Source organism: Gasterosteus aculeatus, chromosome 2 (genome assembly GCF_964276395.1).
Source record: "Gasterosteus aculeatus chromosome 2, fGasAcu3.hap1.1, whole genome shotgun sequence".
Lineage (NCBI taxonomy): Eukaryota > Metazoa > Chordata > Actinopteri > Perciformes > Gasterosteidae > Gasterosteus > Gasterosteus aculeatus.
This window is the reverse complement of record NC_135689.1, coordinates 9,826,224-9,847,129: the sequence shown is the minus strand read 5'-3', so window position 1 is coordinate 9,847,129 and position 20,906 is coordinate 9,826,224. Positions and strand designations below refer to the sequence as shown.

At 46.4% G+C, this 20,906-nt stretch overlaps 1 protein-coding gene across 5 annotated transcripts in view; it reads right to left on the bottom strand.

Annotated features, from left to right (window-relative positions):
* The window catches only part of nav1a (neuron navigator 1a), a 73,034-nt gene extending 56,234 nt beyond the window's left edge, over nt 1–16,800 (bottom strand). For 4 of the 5 annotated variants that reach the window (XM_040194482.2, XM_040194484.2, XM_040194486.2 and 1 more), the window contains exons 1-3: nt 14,563–14,592; nt 13,166–14,058; nt 12,363–12,454 (exon numbers count right to left, since the gene is read on the bottom strand). In XM_040194482.2, the coding sequence (XP_040050416.2) occupies nt 12,363–12,454; nt 13,166–14,058; nt 14,563–14,577 (1,000 nt within the window). In that variant the 5' untranslated portion in view covers nt 14,578–14,592. Of the gene's footprint in view, nt 1–12,362; nt 12,455–13,165; nt 14,059–14,562; nt 14,593–16,660 lie in introns of those variants that run through there. The other variant, XM_078091149.1, reaches the window with a different exon arrangement.
* Between the last annotated feature and the right edge of the window lie 4,106 nt (nt 16,801–20,906).

Genomic DNA, 20,906 nt, shown 5'->3' with positions numbered 1-20,906 from the left:
TGTAACACAACGCCATGGGGTGGCACCAGAGAGTTTGACATACACCGCTCCTGGAGTCTCCATAGAGTCCACTTCCCACCAACACGCCATGGCTTAGGACTGTCACAGGGTGGTCACAAGGCTTGCCCAGTTCATCGTAGCTCAGCTTGACCACTGGACGAATTACTCGTTTTGAATGCTCAGCTTGTCCACTCTCAGCTTGAGTGTCCGGATAGGGATTGACGTCTGCTCCCCCCTCTAGAACGTCGACTTCTGGATCAGCGTTGGGAGGCTTGTTGGTCAGATTATTGACCGCTGGCTCTATTTCAACCGGGTCGTGAACTTGTCTTTCAGGTTCGGTGACAATTGGCTCGGATTGCTCCCGGGACAGTTCTGAACATGTCAGCAACTTGTCCCAGTCTAACTCAAGGGGGCTTGGCAGGTATACTTCGTCATACTCTAATTCTGAGGACACGTCGTCATCTTGGTTGGTTGTCGGTCCTCGTTCTTTTGTCTGTTGATGCAATGCTCGGGTCACAGGTCTGTGTTGTGCCCCCACTTCACCTTCGTCGACAGGGATTCTCACCAGGTAACCAATGGGTAACAGGTGGTTACGATGAATAGTTTTTTCGGCTCCCATGCCCCTCTCTGGCTTGATCTTGTAGACAGGTAAGTTGGGTAGCTTCTCCATAACAATATATGGTGAGGGTAACCACTTGCATTTCAATTTGTGCTTGCCTGTGACCCCAAGGTTTCTCAGCAACACCCGGTCGCCTTTGTCAAGGACTTGTTCTTTGACGTGCTTGTCGTGTGCTTTTTTATTTCTTTGGTGATTACTGTCCGACGCTTCAGTTGCAAGACGGTAGGCTCTTTGGAGATCTTTCTTTAGCTTAGCAACATACTGATGGTAGGACTTGGTCTTTTGATCGTCCTCGGCCACGCCAAAACAGATGTCTACCGGTAAGCGAGCTTCTCTGCCAAACATTAGCAGGTAGGGCGAATACCCAGTTGCGTCGTTTTGAGAACAGTTGTAGGCATGGACTAACTGACTGATCTTTTGACTCCATCTTTGTTTTTGCTTTGGATCAAGTGTGCCCAGCATTGACAAGAGCGTACGGTTAAATCGTTCTGGTTGCGGATCTCCTTGAGGGTGGTAAGGCGTTGTTCTTGACTTACGAATACCCAACATCCTCAGTAAATCTTGGATCAGGTTGCTCTCAAAATCGCGGCCTTGATCCGAATGTATGCGGGCAGGGAGTCCGTAGTGTACAAAGTAGCGCTCACACAGTATCTTGGCAACGGTGACCGCCTTCTGGTCTTTGGCTGGAAAAGCTTGGGCATATCGAGTAAAGTGGTCAGTCACTACAAGGATGTTGGTGAAACCTTGAGAGTCTGACTCAAGTGACAGAAAATCAATACAGACTAGGTCTAGAGGGCCTTGGCTGGTAATCTGTTTTAAGGGAGCAGCTCTCTGAGGAAGGGCTTTGCGAGTGATGCATCTGCCGCAGTTTTTGATGTACTGCTCCACTTCAACTCCCATTTTCGGCCAATAGAACCGGTTTCTGATGAACTCAATGGTCTTGTCCATTCCCAAGTGGCCTGACTCATCATGCAAAGATCTCAGGACCATCGGAACATACTCTCTTGGCAGTACCAGCTGCTTTACCTCCGTCCCATTTTTCTCAACCTTTCTGTAGAGCAGATGGTTTTGAATGAACAGCTTGCTTACTTCTTTGTTCAACAGGACAGAAATTGGATTATCGGGGCTGATGAATGATGAACCACCACAAAGCGACTGCTTGACTGGAGCGATAGTAGGATCAACATCTTGAGCGGTGACCAGGTCTTTGTAACTGAGCTGACTCAAAGAACCGAGATCCAACCAAACTGGGGAGGCAAAACACTCTGGTATACCATCAGGTGACACTCCAAGGGACTCGGCCATCGTTGTGGACTCTGTTGGAGTTTCACAGCACTTGATCTGCTTGCACAGGGCTTGAACACTTTCAGTCAATACAGTTTGCCAACCTTCTTCTGTGTTCGGACAAGGGTTGCGTGACAGGGCATCGGCGTCGATGTTGCTGCTGCCAGGCCTGTATTGCAGGGTGAAATTGTACGTGGCGAGTGCCGAGAGCCAGCGGTGACCTGTCGCATTGAGTTTGGCAGTCGTGAGAACATAAGTTAGGGGGTTGTTATCAGTCCTCACGGTAAACTGTGCTCCATACAAGTAGTCGTGGAACTTGTCCACCACTGCCCACTTAAGTGCCAAAAACTCAAGCTGGTGCACAGGATAGTTCTTCTCAGAGGCACTCAGCTTGCGGCTTGCAAAAGCAACAGGTCTCAAGCCCTCAGGGTACTCTTGGTTGAGGACAGCTCCAAGCCCTTGGAAACTGGCATCTATGTGAAGTATATAAGGCTTGAGAGGGTCGGCGAATGCCAGCACGGGTGCATTTGTGAGGCAGTGGATGATCTTTTTGAATGCCTCGGAACATGCCTGGTCCCACCGGTCCCCAAAAGGCTCATTGACTTTGTAGTAAGTCTTATCTGATGCTGAGGTAGACTTGTGTTTCTTTTGGGTGGGAGGATACCCTTTGCACAGCTCTGTTAGTGGTCGGACGATGATGGAAAAGTTTTTTATAAACCTGCGGTAGTAGCCGCAGAACCCCAAGAACGACTGCAGAGAAGGAAGGTCGGTTGGCGTCTTCCACCGCGTCACTGCGTCAACTTTGCTCGGGTCTGTGGCGATACCGTGCTCAGAGACTATATGCCCGACATATGTGACTCTTGAGCGACAGAACTGGCATTTATCGAGGGACAACTTTAGTCCAGCCTCTTCAAGACGAGCGAGAACTTTGAGGAGTCTTTGCTCATGCTCCTCCAGAGTTGTGCCGAAGACAATGAGGTCATCTAGATAGACAATGACTTCAAGCATGTGCATATCGCCGACTGCCTTTTCCATAAGCCGTTGAAATGTCGCAGGGGCCCCTGTAATTCCCTGCGGCATCCGCTCGAATTGGAAAAATCCTAGGGGACAGATGAAAGCGGTTTTGTCTTTGTCCTCCTCAGCCATTGGGATTTGGTAATAGCCACTGCGCAGATCCAACACCGAAAACCACTTACTGCCTGACAAACAATCGAGAGCGTCGTCGATTCGGGGTACAGTGTACTGGTCTGGGATAGTTCTCCGGTTTAGGGTGCGGTAGTCGATGCACATACGAAGTTGCCCATTCTTTTTACGTGCAAGAACAATTGGTGAAGCATATGGACTTCTTGATTCTTTTATGATCCCAGCCGCCAATAAACCTTGCAAGTGACGTCGAAGGTCATCCAAATCCGCTGGGGCAATACGTCGAGATCTCTCTCTGAAGGGAGTGTTATCATTCAGGCGGATGTGATGTTCTACCCCTTTAGCCAGACCGACATCCCACTCTTCAACAGAGAACACCGGGGAATGTCTGGAAATCTTTTGACTCAGCCTCTTTTTCCACTCTTTGCTTATGGGTGACTCACTGAAGTCAAACAAAGAAGGATCCATAGCTGGAACAGATTCCACATTAGGGTTCGATGCATCGGTCACAACGTCAGCGACGTGAAGGTGAGCGATCACAGTGCCCATTGGAATGGCAGTTTGCTTCAGAGACTCATTACGCAGTAGCACCAGGAAGTTGTTTGAATCGAGCATCTTGGAGAACAACACAGTTGGCTGGACAAGTACACTTGAAGGAAGGGTAGGTGAGCGGGCTCGCTCAATGATGAGTATGCTGTCTCTGATGACTTGTGTTTCTTTAACTTTGCAGATAGCAATGTATTCAGTGCCAGGGGGAATTCTGAGAGGACCAGGCCCAGCCCATTTAACTTCAGCCACAGGCAGGTCTTTGTTGCCTTTTATGGTCATCCCTGCAGGAATGGGTAAATGGTTTTTCTCTTGCACGTGGATGTTGAGTGACTTTATGTTCTCCAGGTCCTCTTTTGTTGTTCTGGACTCGAAAGGCTGAACTCCCCTAACGTTTGTGCCGATAAGGACAGGTATAGTCTCGGAGCAACGTGGATCAGGGCACACCAAGGCCAAGACAGAAACAGACTGGACCTTGTGGGACTTCGATTTTTTTGGCAACTCCAACTCGATCTGGATGTACCCTTTGTACGGGTAGCTGCTCTCTGACTCACTTAGGCCCCATATGGCTAGACCTGTCACAGAATTTAACTGAATGTGTGATAGGTGTTTAGTATACCAGCTGTCGAAAATGATGGTAACTTGCGACCCACTGTCCATCAACGCGGTGCAGGGGTTGCCATTGATCCTGACCTGAGCAGTGGAGGGCGGTCCCACGAGTCCCTCGGGCAAACTGTTGGTCTGTACATTTACCGCGCTTCTCCTGACACTGGCATTTGTCGTCTTGGTTCTTGTTTCGTTTTCAGATGTGCGGTTCTGTTTGGACTTTCTTTGCGCTTGCAACAACTTCTGAATAACTTTGGGATAGTTCTCAGGAGAGACACACTTGGTGGCAAAGTGCCCGTCTTCCCCGCAGCGATAGCAGAAAAAATCAGTGGGGTCTCTGGCTGTAGAAGGTCTTTGCTGCCAGGGTTTTGGCTGGGTCTCTTGTGGGCAGGGCTCCGTAGCAAGACCATACTTGGGCTTGACTGACATGACTGAGACTTGTTTTCGGAGCTTTACTACTTCTTTCTTTAAAGCTTGAACGCTCTTGTCGTCAGAGTTCTCTGCCGCCGGAGTGACTGAGAGCATTGTGCTCGTAGAAAGGTGACTTGGCATGGCGGCGGGGAAAGAGAGTTCACTTACTTGGTCTCTGAGTTGGTGTATTTCAGCTCTCAGATCTTTCAACTCTGTGTCGACGGTCACAGTAGCGCTTTTGGCGTAGACGGCTTTGGGATTATGGAGTCTGCGACGTGAAGCTTCATGCTCCTCCTCCTGTCGTACCTCATTCAACAGCTCAAGAAAAGTGGGAGGATTGTTTCTGCGCTCTCTCAATCCGAGATTTAGCATCATAATATCAGATCTGATAGCCCCTTTAATGAATTGGTCAAGACGTGCTTTGTCTGCCTCCGATGACTGGAGTCCACCCTTTTTGACAACTTTATTTAGGATTCTCTCAAGACGTCTCAGGAACTCCGAGAGCTTCTCATTGGGGTACTGACACAACATTCGGAAAGCAAAGTAAAGTTCCTCACCGCTCTCTGGGTTGCCAAAAGTAGTCTCTAGAATGTCAATGTACTCCATAGAGGTTGCAGATGGGTTGTTGAAACGGACAGCTTGGAGGATCTCCAGTGCGGGACCCTTTACACTTTCCATTATTCTCATTTTCTTTTCTCTTTCCGGGCGATCGTATTCTTCAATTAAAAGTCTAGCTTGCTCAACCCAGTTTTCCAACTGTTCCTCTCCTGGGGGTGTGGGCATGACCCCTGAGAAGATGCGCAGTCTTCTGTAAAGATTGTGGTCACTATGTGGGGGCTGGCTGGCCCTTTGCAGGACATCACCAACTGCTCGAATGATAGCTTCAGGAGTTGAGGCTTGCAGTGGGGAAAAAGGACTGGAATCTGGCAGCGGCACATTTTGAGCATCACCAGCTGCCTGAGCTTGGGTTTCTCCCTCCTGCTGAGAAGGTCCAACGATCATCCAGGCCTCAGCAGACCCCTCAGGAAAAATATCAAGAGGAATGGCGTCGGTGTCCACATTCTCCCTGCACTCACATAGCACAGTTAGACTTTCCGACGTTGGGTCATACATTCTTCCTCTCACCCTGACTCTCCCGAGTGCTTTGACAGTCTGCATCGTTTCCTCGATGAAACCAATTTCAGTGTCCGGAGGTACATCTTTAACCAGCAAGGCTTTCACCGGGTCTATTCCTTCTCCAACACACCAGTTCTTCAACTGAGCCATCCCCACGGGTTGTGCACTTACTGTGACCACTTGTCAGAACTAAATTTGGTAGGTTTTACTTGTAGGTTAAAAGCTAACCAGCTATTGGTTTTAAACTACTTTTTAAACAAACTGTTTAAATCTCTGGGTCATACTAAAGTTAGAGCTAATTTAAACTACTGTTATAAACTAAATTAACAATCCCAGCGGTGCCTCCATTTTATGTAGCACCCGTATCACCACTCTGTGAGTCACTCACGTGAGAATGGGGGGTGCTTGGGTTCGATGTGTCGTAAAACCTTTTAGCAAGAAGCTATTTAAAAAATAAATGAGACCCAGAGATGGATGTTCTTTTAACAAAAGTAAAATAAATAGGGCAACGCCCTTGTTTATTTAAATACAATAATTAATTTTCCCCAAAACCCAATATTACCAAATAGAGAAAAATAAATAACCAAAACTTCCCCAAAACATAAATAATAAACTCCAAATTCAGTGATACAAACCCAATAGTATCAAGGACGTTACATCAAAATATATGTTCGAAATGTTCCCGTTCCTCAACTCGGAGAATACCAGAGTTCAACAATAACAACAAAAACTTTCCCCTCCAAGTGTCATGAAACAAGTATCAGCCGATGCGGTGTTGGGCCCAATCACCACACACAGCCACACATGTTCCAGTTACTCACGGCAACGATATGTACGGAAAGAAAACACGTTGCAGACCTGTTTGGTCTGGCAAAACATTGAGAGCGCCGAAATCACTTTCAAAACATTGAGAGCGTGGAAACTCGGATCCGCGATGCGAGTCACCGACACGTCCGCCCGGCCACGCCCACCGTGGCTAGCAAGCTCGGCTCCCTCGATGGCGACCTCCGCTGCTTCTTCCCCGCTCCGTCCGACGGGGTTTCAGCTTTGGTTTCTCCTCCGTTTCCAGGCTCACAAACACACCGAGTCCGCGGTCCACTCCTTCCAGCCTCCCGCGCCGGTTTATTCTGCCTTCTTGACTCCTGCCAGCGTCTTTTTCTCTTCCCCAAAAACGCCGGCGTCCCGTCTCTTCTCGACTTCTTCTCTCTTCCTCGAACCCCCAAAAAAACTTCCAGAACTTTCCAGTCACGTGTCTTCCCCGTTGTTTTCCCAACCAATCACCATTGGCTATACAGCGCGAATACACCACTGACCAATAATACGATAACAAACAGTAAGTACTAAAAGACTAACGGCCTAAAGCCTCTGGAGATAGTATTTAACTAAACATGAACTTAACATTAGTATTCATCACTATAACAAACATTACTCCATGCACAACAAATAAACATCTCCCCACTTAGAAATCAGGTTTCCCCTATTATGTATTTAATGTAAAATAAACATTTACTTTTTCTTTTTATAGGCAGGCACCTAGTTTTGAAAGTATGACTATAGTCCTAAGGTCACCAGGGGACTACACTGACTTTGCTTTAAGAGTAACAATTCCCACTCAACTAAGCACATTTGTTCTCTCACTTTGTAGTAGTAAAATAAAAAAGGAGGTGTTCTAAAAATGAACAAAGCGTGAACAGGTTGGAATACTGAGAATAAAAGTGTGTGACTGAGAGTGGAAGTGGAGCAGGGCAGAACAGGAAGAAGCCAACTGACTGCCTTTGGTTGACGATGTGAAACTGTAATGTAGAAAACAACGCAAAGAGGAAAGTTAGAGGATGAGGAGGAGGATGGGGGGACGAGGAAGGATCTCTATATGTGTGCTAGAGGAGCAGAGGAAGCCTGCAAGACAGAGAGAGGATATCCTGCCTCGCCGCCTCGCCACTCCCGCTACGTTCGCTTATGTCCGCTAACACGCTAACGCACAAGGTCCTCGGGACGCGGGGACGAATACCAGGCCGTGACACAACAGCACCAACACAATAACATGTTTCTTAATGTCCTGTTTACAGACAAAATACTCCGGCGACAATGTGATGCACACAATGAGTGGTGAATCAGTATGAATGAGAGAGGGAGGTCCGACTCTCTGGCAGCCTCGCTTCATTGCCGATGATGCACAGCATGAGTCACTGGCTGAAGCATTCGGACAATTCAGCCACTTAAAGCTAGCCATGGTAATGGTGCGAGCGTATCATTCACACCAACTCCTCACTCCGGAGGCACAAACGTTAATCCAACAAAAACACCAGGCTCGCACGGAGCCCGTGTGACACACTGGCGGTGAGTCACACACAGCTGAGAGCAGGAACCACGTCAGCTGGCAATCTGGACAATGTTAAAGAGGAACATTTTCACTACTCTTTGTAGATGCTCCTTAAGAGTTGACAGCACGCCTCCCGGGGGAGGGTGTGGGGGGGGCTGCAGAGGCTGGTTGCCTGGTTACGGCGTGGTGCCGGTGCATCCGTGAGTATCATCAGCAACAGCACGTGTGACTGTCTGCACAAAAAAAACCTGCCGTTACTAGAGTAAGATTTAAAGTAGTATGCAAATTTAAACCTACATTGTGGGGGCATGAGTGTAGGATTCAATTCAAATCAGGAATGTTGATACTAGTAGTTATGTGCTCACATTGGAGTTTGCGTTTTAACCTCCATGGGTCATTCATTGAACAGATAAGATGTCTTCTCCTCTTGTGCGTGTGTGTGGTCCCGAAGAGACACAGAGAGGTTACACACATGAGTGACTCCAACTCGACTCCCTGGGTTGGGAGTCACCACACAGGGCAAAAAGGTTCTTGAGTGCGTGCACGCACCTCACCCATTTCTCCATTCATCCTCCTCCCTCCTTCATCTCTCGCTCTATCTAACGCGGACATAGGAAGGAAGGAAATGTCCCCGGGGGCAGAGAGGAGGAGGAGGAGGAGGTGATAGCTCTGTCTTAGCCCCCTTTTGCCATACAGTGGGTGGATGCCTAAGTGTGTCAGACGAATAGGAGAATGAGGAGCTTCTATGTGCGACTCCTTTCACTTCATACATATATTATTTGTGTGCCTTTCTGATCACTATGGATTATGTGCCTCCACATACACTCACAGTAATTATGTCTTTCCCATCAAACTCACCCCCCCTGACCCAAACATGAAAAAAATGGGACATCGCTCCAGCTTTACTACAAGTTAGAGTCAAATATAAAGTAATGAATGCAAACCCTATATAGTGATTACTACAGAGCCCGGTGATGAGCGAGGACATAATCTGGTCCATGCTTTTGTCTGATCATCTTCCCAAAGCCACTAAACCACTCATCACTATCCAACGGCAACTCGGCATATGCCTCTCTGATTAGATTGGCCAAAGAGGATTACACACGGTCTAAGAGTGGATGCAGGCGGGGTTATCAAAGCTCCATCCATTAGACTGTCCAAGGCCATTAAAGAGGTGGCAGGCGTAACATTTACACACTGCCAGCTGATTTCCTGCCTTCATTACTTAAGATTTGCTGACTTCTACTACCCTAAAAGTGATTGCTAAAAGCGGGTTTCTAACTGTACTTAGAGTATGTGAGGACTCTACACAGTGGAGTGCCTTGCAAGTGGATGATAGGAAAACAAAATGTATGTTCTTAATCAGTGTCTTGACTTTTTAGCTAAGCATTATGATGATGACCACCGGAATGAAGCCAACGGCCAAGCGGCACAAAGTGTAGTTCCTTATTGAGTGAATTGATCGCTGTAGCTCCCCATGCACATCACCAAAACATTTTGGTTGGCTGATGGCCATTTAGCCATTTTTGCGTCACCTTGGGAAAAATCATTGAAATCTCAGCTCAAGTTGTGTGCCGGTTTCAAGGTAATACATGCCCATTTGTTTCAAATAACATGTCAATCACAAACCTGTAAAATACAGTTATTTTGTTATACATTTGTCATAAGAGAGTGAGTGTGCGATGCAGTGTTATATGTATCCATATCCAGATGTACACATGAGCTTTGTCTGTACAGTGTCTCTGTGTGTGTGTGTGTGTGTGTGTGTGTGTGTGTGTGTGTGTGTGTGTGTGTGTGTGTGTGTGTAAGACAGACAGAGAGAGTGAGACAGCTGAGTGTGTCCATAGGGAACATCCGGCCATACCCTCACTGGGACATGAAAAATGATACACAGTCCACACATCACATTTATCTTCTAAACACCATCTGTGTACTGTCACACACGCACACATACACACACAGGCTCAGACACAAACGCATGCTCAAAAACACCTCTCCAGAGAGCCACAAGGTCAGTAGGTCGGCGGTCCAATTGAAACACCACATGATGCAACAGCCACATTAATAGTTCAGGTCTTCATTAGGGGCTCCAGAAGAAGATGTGAGAGCTGATTATGTTACAGATGATTCAATCCAACCCAATGTAAGCGTGTGGAAAAAAAAATGGAATCTGTGGGAAACTACTCTTTTAGCACAGTCCCGCGAGACATCCGTAACCAAATCACAAATCATGAGTACCCCTTGATGTGTTTGTGCAACCAGAGTCCTCAGCCTTGAAATATCCAACATTCAATGTGTCTTCTTTAACACTGTGCACACCTTTGTGCTTTGTTCTCCTCCATCAACCCGCTGCCCTTATCAGGTCTCCTCTTTACCTTCTGTAAGCCCTCTCACTCGTTCTCTTTTCCTTCCCGCCAAACTTTTCCTTCCTCGCTGTTCCCCTCCTTTGCCCTGCTCCCCAAATTACAGTCATTACGGTGTCAGCCCACCCTCAATGTAAATGCAGCTTCGCGGGAGCCTGAGACACTGGTTCTGTTTCTAACGCCTTCAAGGGACCAATTACAAGGCAGAAACCATAGTCCCAAGACAGCCAGAGGCCTTCAAAGCCAAGGGCTGGGCTGCCATGAGGTCCCACCCCCACTTTCCACAAACAGCTGGTGAGTAACCTTCAATAAGCTTTTAAAAGCTTTTTATTTGCTAATGGCTTTATTCTCCTGGCTGCAATTTTAACAGGCAAAATGAATAGCTATAGAGAGCTTTAAATTCTAGGCATGTTTTGGATATCATTTAACAAAACGCGATTTCTAAATATGCTTAATATATGTGCATTGTAGGACAATTGACACATTTGCATTGTGAAGGGCAGGGCTGTACACCGTGTAAATGTTTCCCTGGAGGTCCGCTGGCCATGTGGAATGTGCAGAGAAAGTGCTGTCAGGTTATCCCTTTAAGAGCAGTATATAGTCATATTTTAAAATGAGGCATTTATATGCTTCCGATCTCAGATGTAGCCCCACGTAGTTCTTTGAGACCTTAAATTACTATGTCATTGATTTAAATGCTATTTTATTATCCATTTATTTAATAATTTACAATCAGGAACAGGCGGGGATCCGCCAGATTCAGCACATTTTACAGGTGAGGCCGACTACATCTGAGCCTTAAAAGAAATGTCCATATCTTTGACAAGCATTGTAGTAGTGTGGCAAAAAAAATTGTTCCTACATCAGCAATAGATTAACGTAGTGGAAATTATATGCCTTTCTGCACTTATTAGTACACTCTTACATTCTTAAAACTGAAAATCTGCACTTTTAATCCATTGTGTCATTTCAAGTCCAACGTCAAGGCTTAATGCTGACAGACACACATTAACTCTGGACAGCACATTTCAAAGCAAGGCAGTGAATCCTATCCTCTCCAAGTGACCCTGCATCACAAAGAATGGTTCACTAAGCCACTGATTAAGTCCCATCTCCAAAGCACGTCCGAATCCCTCGACTCACCACTACAGAGCATGACCGTGGCTGTGGGTACAGAGCAAGCTATTACTTAATAGGACATGGAGAGGGTCATGCTGGGACGGTGGCTTTTTAGGTCAGTGATGCTGGCAAGGAGGAACTGCAAAGAGGGAGGGATGATTAAAAGAACGAGAGAGGAAGGGTACAACATCTCCAGCAGCTAAAGGATGTAGCAGAGAAGGATGTGCATTTAATAAGACTTTCTGGCAGCGGATCTAGAAGTGCCCCATTTCGTCCAATCAGTAACTTGCATCACCCATGTCATCTTCCGTCAGTTCTAACATCCCAAGTCCATCTTTCTTTTTAATATCTTCCTCTAGAGTAGGAACCGATGAAGTCAGCAGAGCTACAGGCTGAGACGCACACAAAATCACACGACCTGACATGGTTCCCCGGGCCTTCTGAGTGGGAGAGCGACAGAAAGAGACTCCTTTAATGAGTCTTTTTACGTTCCACAATGTAACCCAAAGGTCGGAAAAGTGATGCGAGTTAATCTATGGGATTAATATGGCCGAGATTATGCTAATTTTATCTCAACAACTACCCAACGCGGCACACGCGGCGCAGAGGACCATCACTGTGTTCCTAAAAGGCCGTGGTTTTAAAACATCCTGGCTAAATGTGGGGAGATTGTTGGCACTTCAAATTAATGGAGAATTGAGAGCGATTAATCGCAATTAAAAGTTGATGACTTTCAAAATGTGCAATTAATTAGTTCATTTTGTTTATCATCTATTGACAGCCCTATTTTTTATGCATACTTGTGTGTGTGTGTGTGTGTGTGTGTGCGTCTGACCTAGTGTTAGGTCGTCACAGCAGACTTCTATGGATCCAGATGAGCAGTCACTCAGTTCATCCACTGAAAAAACGTTGTCCTGTGAATGCAGCCTGTTAACACATAATTTAAACAATCGTAACACGTCTGTTACAGTACATGCAAATCACTGTTAATGTTGCTGATTATAATCAAACACGTACGCTAACGTGTATGGCAAATCGGTGTGTCACATTGATCCGTAATGCCAATTATAGACAGAAAATCTCATAAAATGCACTATGCACTGGACATAATTTCATCATTATCACAATGAAATAGCGTAACAATTAAAGATCTTGTCTTAATTTTTTTCTTCTTCGTTATTTTATAAAGTATTTTACAGAATGCAAATAATCAAAAATAGTTTTTTCCAAGACGGATTCATTAATCCTGTATTTAATCACTTAACCAGACCCCCCCCCCCCCCCCCCCCCACAAAACTACTCCAGCACACACGTAGGACACAGTGGCATTACTTTTTTTCAAATACCAAATTAGATTCAGTCGTTTTCTTTCCCTCTATTATTTCACATTACAAAAAGGAGTGTGTGAAAGAACAGTGAGTCAGCCCAGTGGCTGTCAAGGGGACACTTTGACAATCAACTATTCCCCAGAAAACAAGTGTGTGTGCAAATAACAGCCACAGGCAGACACACACGTATGAGAAGAGAGGGCGCTCATACCGTGCTATGGGCACATAGCGTGATCATGATAGTTTTAGCATGGGTATCAGTAATTGGGGACTTGTGATGTTGTATCATTTGTGTGCGAGTGTGCGTTACCGGTAGCTGAAGGGAGCCACAGTAGCCATGTTGACTCTGGGTGTGTGTGTCGCTGCGGACGCAGCCTCCTTATCCAGGCTTCGATCCAACGTATCGACAGCAATCTCGGACATCATTGGCATGTTGAATGTGATCGGTGGCGGAAGAAGGGGACAAGGAGAGGAGGCCGGACTGCTGTCTTCAGGAGAGCCCATCTCCTCGTCTGATTGGCTGGCGGAGTCCCCGCGAACTCTGATAGCATGCTCATTGCCCATCCGATCGAGAGAGGGACGGAGAAAAACGTTGTTTGACGTTGGGGACTGGGCCGGGGGGTAATCCGGAGGCTCTTTTTCTCTCTGTGCCATGAGCTCACTGGAGCAGGAGTTATCTCTTCTTCTGAACTGAAGCGGCGGACGCAGGTTGCTGGTACCGCACGTTTGGTTGTTGTTGGCGGGCGTGTTCCTGTTGTGATTGCCGTCATGTGGATGCTGGGAGGGGATGTGGGACGTGTTGGGTCTTCCCAGATCCAGTGTGTCTTTAGAGTAAGGCTGCGGTACCTTGCGTTGGGTTAGCGGGCTGCTGTAGGCGGAGCGCGACCCTGGTGGAACAGGTAGAGCCCCCATCCGCTGTAAGAGCGGACTCCTCAGGCCCGAGTCTCTCCTCGGGTCCGCGGAGGACCGCCCGGCCACGCTGGAGCTGCGTGGGCAAAGCGAAGGAGAGTGTCTGGGCGTGTGTGTGGGACTGCGTGTGGGTGTCTGTCTCGAGGCATGCGTTGACGGCCTGGGCAGGTCACCGGCCCGGCGGCGGGTGTCTGCTTTGGGGGAGGATGGCAACAGGCTGTGCGGAAGGGGGATTCCTGACGAGAGAGGGGCCCGGAGGGGCGATTTCACATTGACTCCCCCACTCATGCTGACCTTAAATGAGAAGAGCAGGGAGAGAGACACACCTATTATGAGCCGAGACGTTGGACACAGCAGTAATAGGTAGAACAATCATCACTAAAGACCGCCCAAAATGTTTGCTCATCCATTAACTGCGTTACAATCTGATCTAAATTTCAATCCAATAAAGAACCCAGAATTTGTTCTTGATACAGAGATGGTTAGAATTCCATGGCGTGTGAGCATGTGAATCAAGCACTTTTAGTCATGGTGAACCACGAGTTGAGCTTATTTTAAGCAAGGCACGGAGCGCCTGCACAATCTGGCCTGCTCGGAATTCCAAAAACAGCTTCACGCGGAGGCACATGCTCACAGCAACATCAACCAGCTGCTTTTAGAGTGTTACGTTCTCAAATAACTGATTTATTCCACATAATGAATTCAGAAACACACTCACACAGACTCCCACAGACACATATCATTTACCAAGCTTACAGCTGTCGTACATATGAAGATGAGGTTTGAGATCATTCTCACCTGATTTGCTTTCATTCCAGATATACAGAGTTTCTGCTCCGCTCTCAGGGAAATAACCGAGGGCTCTAAAAGTCAGCTTGGCATTCTTTGTGCCCTTCTGCTCTACACAAACCGCGATGACCGTCGGTCGAGTGAAACATTTCATGTGATGCCGTACAATTACCTCGTGCCGCTCTACTGGGAGGACGGGAGGCTGTGAGGTGGGAGGAAAGGCAGCGAGGGAGGGGATCACTGAGAAACAGATAAATGAATGTACTGTCCCTTCACAGATTCTCAGATTAGTCTTTGGTCTACTCTAACTAATTATAACATGTTGACAATATTTCAAATAAAGATTTTTTGTGTTTGTTCTGACTTTTTATTTGTCACATTTCATCTGATTAGCTCTTATTATCCGTATCATTAAGTGTAGTTGGATAATTCTGTTTTGAATATGACATAAGTCGGTGTAATAACAAATTACCATGTTGTACATGCAATGAACGGTATTGACTTATTGCTCAGTAAATAGGGGACTAAACATATAAATACATATACATATATAAATACATATTTTATATATGTATACATTATATATAATACATATTGGGGAGATTTAATCTCCCCAATAGTAAACAAATCAGCGCTATTGGTCAGCAGATGTACATACAGTAAATGCATGTTGTACATTTCAGGAAACAATGCAGCAGAAAGAAGTTGACAGCTACAGCTCAGAAGACCAAGCATCTCTGAGTCTACTTATAATGTGAGAAATACTGACACCGATAATGGATATTTGGGTATTTCGCAGAAGGACTGGTGCTCGATCATTGTTGACTCATAAAGCTTATGAAGACCTGCACAGCGGCATACAGAAGCAGCGATGGAGCAGTAGGTCTATAGAGACAGATGTGATCGTCCATCCTGGTTTCACCTCATTTCTCTTCATAAATTCCTCTTCCTCCCCTTTTGCCTCATCTCTTGTTTTCTCTTGCTGTGACTCCTGGGAGGTGAAGTCACTAGAAGCATCAGAATTTCTGTCTGTCTGGTACAATTCCTGCATGGGCACAGGTGCGGTCTGGCTCTGTGCCTATCTGTATGGAAATTGGCTCGTCTCTGGGGATACACAGCGGTCACAGCACTGCTACTGCAGCCCACGTATGGAGATACCGAGGCTTAGCTTTTGTCTGTGTGTATATCCACAGAAAGACACGTAAATACTTTCCTGCCAACTAAAAGATGCGGTAAAAGGGTAATTTCCTGACACTCAAACCAGTGTTTGACAGCGTGAGCTTGTTATATGAAGACTGTTTGCTCTCTGTTTCCTGTATAAATGTAACAACACTGGGTTACATTAGTGCATTTTCCAATGGTTAAATTGTTAGTTAGTTGACGCAGTGGGTCACAGAGGGTCAATGCAAATATAAAACAATATAAAATAAATTCTAAAACACTAGGAAGTGGATTGAAACTCATTTCTGTTCGAAAGAAATACTACAAAAATACACTGGATTTGAAAGAATACAGAGCTTTTTTATGTTCCTCAACTATTCTCCAAGGATGGCACTGACATCTGCTGGACACCGTGTGAAACAGAAAAAGGGACTTCTCCTTTATTGATCTTTTAATTCTCTAGCGATGTCCCAGATAAAAAGAGGAAGGATAGTGTGGCAGCTGTCAATGAATGTCATAGTCATATTACAGCATTCCTTGCTTCTCTGTCCCATGAAAAGCCTGAATCCAGTTAAGGTGCCTCTGATCAAAGAAACAAGCTTCTCTTATCTCTCACACACATACGCGCCCTTGTTATGAAAACCCTCTGACTCATCACCAAAATCAATGACCAAGGGGGTAACACAGGCCTCTCTGTCTGTGCACTGAAGGACATGAGCAGTCCCTGTGGTTCTGTCTGTGTCACCCAGTGTTAATAGAAAGGTACAACGACAATGACAACAACCAAAACAACAAGAATGTGCCGTGATTAATAAGCTCACAATATTCTAGTGACACACAATGGTGCAAAAATGCTCCGATGTGCCGTTAGGGTTCTTTGAAAGACATTTTGACAAGTTAATAAATGGCTTTTTGTGCCACATCTGCTGTCTCTGCAGTGTCTTACCTCTCAGCGGCGTACCGGCTCCGTAAGTGTGCAGACAGGCAGAGCAGCTAAAGCGAGCAGAAGAAGTGGTCACACTCCTCCAACGTCCCGGGAACAATGGGCTTTTTTTTTTTCCTGGATCACTGTTGCATCCTCACCACTTCCCTCCCATTGGTCCACAATGCGTCCCTATTCACAGAAACAGGAAGCTGTGACGAACAGGAATTACTTTCCTAGCCAATCAGAGGGCCCCCCACTGAGGTGACTCCTTTTCAAAGTCCCTTTCTTCGATGAGATCAGTGCTTCCATTTTTGTTTTTTTTGTAGAAAAACATAATTTCTTTAGTTTAGACTGTTTAGACTCGTTACCATGAGTCAGTAACCCAAAAGGAAATGTACTCGGCCTACAGTGACTTGTGACAATGACACATCGTCTGTCATCTTCAAAAAGGCCACAACCTAGGCAGCTGACCAATTTGTCAGCTGCCCAGGAAGATGTTGTTTTTTTAAGTTCATCCCAATATGATCATCATGATTTCAAGGTGTTTCTTTCCCAGAGGATATAAGCGCTTGACTGAAGTAAATCTTGATTTGTGACATGATTTTCAACACAGCCATGTACATCCAAGTGAAGAAGTCATCAGTTCAGGGGTTTCACAAGATAGCTACAAGTCTAACACACACACACACACACACACACACACACACACACACACGCACACACACACGTCGACTCCAGTCGCACTCAGTTTAGAAGCATAGGGAGACAAACACAAGCACCCACAAAAAATAAACAGAAGAGCCTAATCAGACTACTAACCGCATAAACATCACCATGTGTGCGCAGTTTCCCTCCATTCTGATTCAATACAACAAACTCCTCACAATATCCAACGCTCTCAACAGATATCGGACACGCATTGTAGTATGTGCAATGCACGCAGCCCAAACGCTGACTCAGGCAGATCACATCACGTCACCCCTGGTTACAGAATACCCCCCTATACCCCCCCACCCGCCTCTCTTCATCCCACATAAGCTCTGCTTTTCTTTCTTTTAACCTTTCTCTTCTACTCCATCGGCATTTCGCTGTTACGCTGCTGACTGTGAACATGGACGTCCTTTAAAACATTGTGTTTCTATACATTCACAGTGACGTTTAGACATACAAGATTTACCAAAACAATCAAGGAGAAATATATCGTATTGACCAACGCGACGAACATAAATCCTAAATATTAAACAAGGCTGCACTCACCCTTTGCGAGTATCAGGATAGAAAGCAGCATGTGACTTTGTCTCCAATCTGTATGCCGCCTTTTCCTGCGTCCACTTTTGCCTGAAAGGCCTCTGGGATGCGTGCATGTGCATATGTGTGTGTGTGTGTGTGTGTGTGTCTCTCTGTCTGTCATTTTACCCCTCTATCACGTCACGGCGCTCGGCCGCTGCCGCAGTACGCCTGCAGCCGTATCCCCGCCCCTCTCTTTACTTCCCCCTCCCCTCATCACAATCCAGAGCGCTGGCTCTCTGTGTAATGGACCTGTTGGCTGCGCTCCCTCCCTCTCTGAGGTGAAATATAAGCCCAGCAGAAGCAGATACAGGCTGGTCCATTAGCTGGATGAGTGTGGATAGTGTGTGTGTGTGTGTGTGTGTGTGTGTGTGGCGGGGGGGGTAGTAGTGAGAGAGTCTGTACAGAGTGAGTAACAATACATGGTATTTAAGCAGATGTAACCACGAATGTGAAAAGCTGCACCCAATCATCAGGCTTTTAAGTCTAATTGGTGGTTGTTGGAAGCCGGATGAAATAAGACGGTAAAAGAAATCTGGCATTGTAAAAACATCGAACGAGTCGTCTGCGTCTGCACTAAGCGCGCATGTCTGCATGAGGGAGCACTGCGAAGGAGGAACAGCCCATCCGTCACTCCTCTAAATTGGCCCGCACATCTAATGAGAGGCTGAATGAGAATGAGAGAGGAGACGTGACCAAAACGTTCCATTGCCGTCTTTTCCCAGGTGACAAAAGGAAATATACGATATAGGAAATACGTCCCAGACCCGACCTTGAATTAAGCTTCCGTCCATCCGTCCTCGTAAATCTTCATCACATGAAGCCGGTCCACTTGAAACATCTGATTTTGGTTTACAAGAAAAGTGTTTTTGAAGCTGAGACACACACGTCATGCCAGGGTGACAGGACGCTATCAGACTGCAACAATCATGGTAATCACATGGAAATTGTAATTGCTATTCCTGGATCACATTTTTCCCACGTGTGTTCACAATGTGTTTGTTTTGAGTTAACAGAAAATAACCCGTTTACTCTGAGACGTATTGCTTGCTTCCCAATCCTTGTTGTCTCTGCAGGCCTTTTTCTGTCTACCTCAGTATCTCAGTCTCTCACTCCCTCTGCATCCATTCTGCCCTCTCATATTTCCGCTGCGCTGGCTTACAGTTTGACACGGTGACACAAGGGACTGCGCTGAATATTTAATGAAACCTGTGATGCGCAAAAGGACCAGAACCCCCCCCAAAAATGTGTCTGTGATTCTCCTCGATTTTACAGCGTACATTCAGCAGTTTATTTCCGACATGTTGTTTGTCTCCAATCGATCATTCGCTCTGCGAGGGTCTTTGACGTCTTCGTTACGCCTGAGAGCTCTCTGGCTGATCACATATTGATCAGGGCATTGGCTGGCTGTGCTTACACTTGACATGATCTATGATGAAGAGATACATATAGTAAAATGTGTCAATAGGAAAACAAATACATCGACTGATGCGTTGAACAAACCCTATTCGCAGTCATTGCCCAACGAGCACAGCACCCCCCCCCCCTCTTCTCCACTGGACCCGTCATGCCGTAGGCCTCAATCACTTAAGTGCTCATCTCTAAAATACTCACATTAATGCCAACGCCGCCCTTCGGTTTTTCGCCTCCCTTGACGGAATCCAAACGTGCGAGAACTCAGTCCAAAGTCAGCCAGAAGCAGAGAAAACACACTCACATGATGTGTTGCTTTGTCTCGGTGGCTCATGAAACGGGAAGTGACTCGAAAACAGAAGGATTATGGGTTGGAGCGTGCGAGCGTCCGTGTGTGTGTGTGTGTGTGTGTGTTTTATGCAGCGGGGGGTTAATGTCGTAGCTAATCTACTGATGTCCTCCGAAGCATGTCCCCCCCCCCCGAGAGACGCTGTTGTGACAATAGGACACTTGTGTCACTGTCACCCCTAGGGGCATCTGGAGGGTGTAAGGGGGGGGGGGCTACTCTGACATGTCGACTGTCTGGAACATGAGGCCTCAGACATGTAGTTTCAATGAGATGAGGAGAGAAGCAAGAGGAGGAACACAGAAGTGAGTAAAGAAGCACCGAGAAAGAACAAACCCCAAAAACAGAACAGGTCAACGCAGCTTAGTTGTTGGTTCCCTGTGAAAGTTTGGTCACTGACACTTCACACTTAACACTAGGTGTCAGTAAAGGGCTCATACTCACACAGAACTGCTACTGTGTTGTTTTACAGTAGGGATTAAGCCAACAGAGGGCAGATCTACACCTATTATCCATCCACCCGTCAGTGTAGTATCTGGAGCGCTCATCTTATTGAAGGTTGCAGAGCGGTGGGGGGCCGGGGGACCCGGGGGATGACGATCCCAGCTAACAATGGAGGGATGCGGGGAGAGCACACTGTTGCGCAGACTGTTGGCATCATTATGTAAATCACATTCAATATAATTTAGCAGACTGGTTCTAACGCGTCATTCTCATGCAGGCTGTTCCGAGGAATTCTGATGATACACTTTCATCACTCAATTTGTTGATTTCTGATAAAATACTTACCACAAAAGTGAGGGACACATCACACACACGTTAGAGCGTTCTGCCATAACAATGTTGTAGGTTGCTTTTTTTTATCTGCATGGTCTCTTAGACTTACTGTGCAATGCCTTTCTTTCAATTCAGAGGGAACAGTTTAATCATCAGTGTAATCATGAGTGACAGCTTAACAAAGAAGGCTAAAAACAGTCCTCAGCCGCCTTGCCTTCAGGAAACACCACGACACTTTTGAATCACTTTCCAACTCATGTAGTTGTATAAAAGTCCAACGGCTTTCATGTTTCCAGAACACGACCCTTCAAGCAGAGACGTGCACAAAGAAAAAGGTATGAAATACCTCCATGGCGCAAATACTTCTACATACAGCTTTTCATTCAGGTTCCCTCCCAACTCACCTCCCTCTCCCTCCCCCTCTCTCTCTCCCCCTCCCTCTCT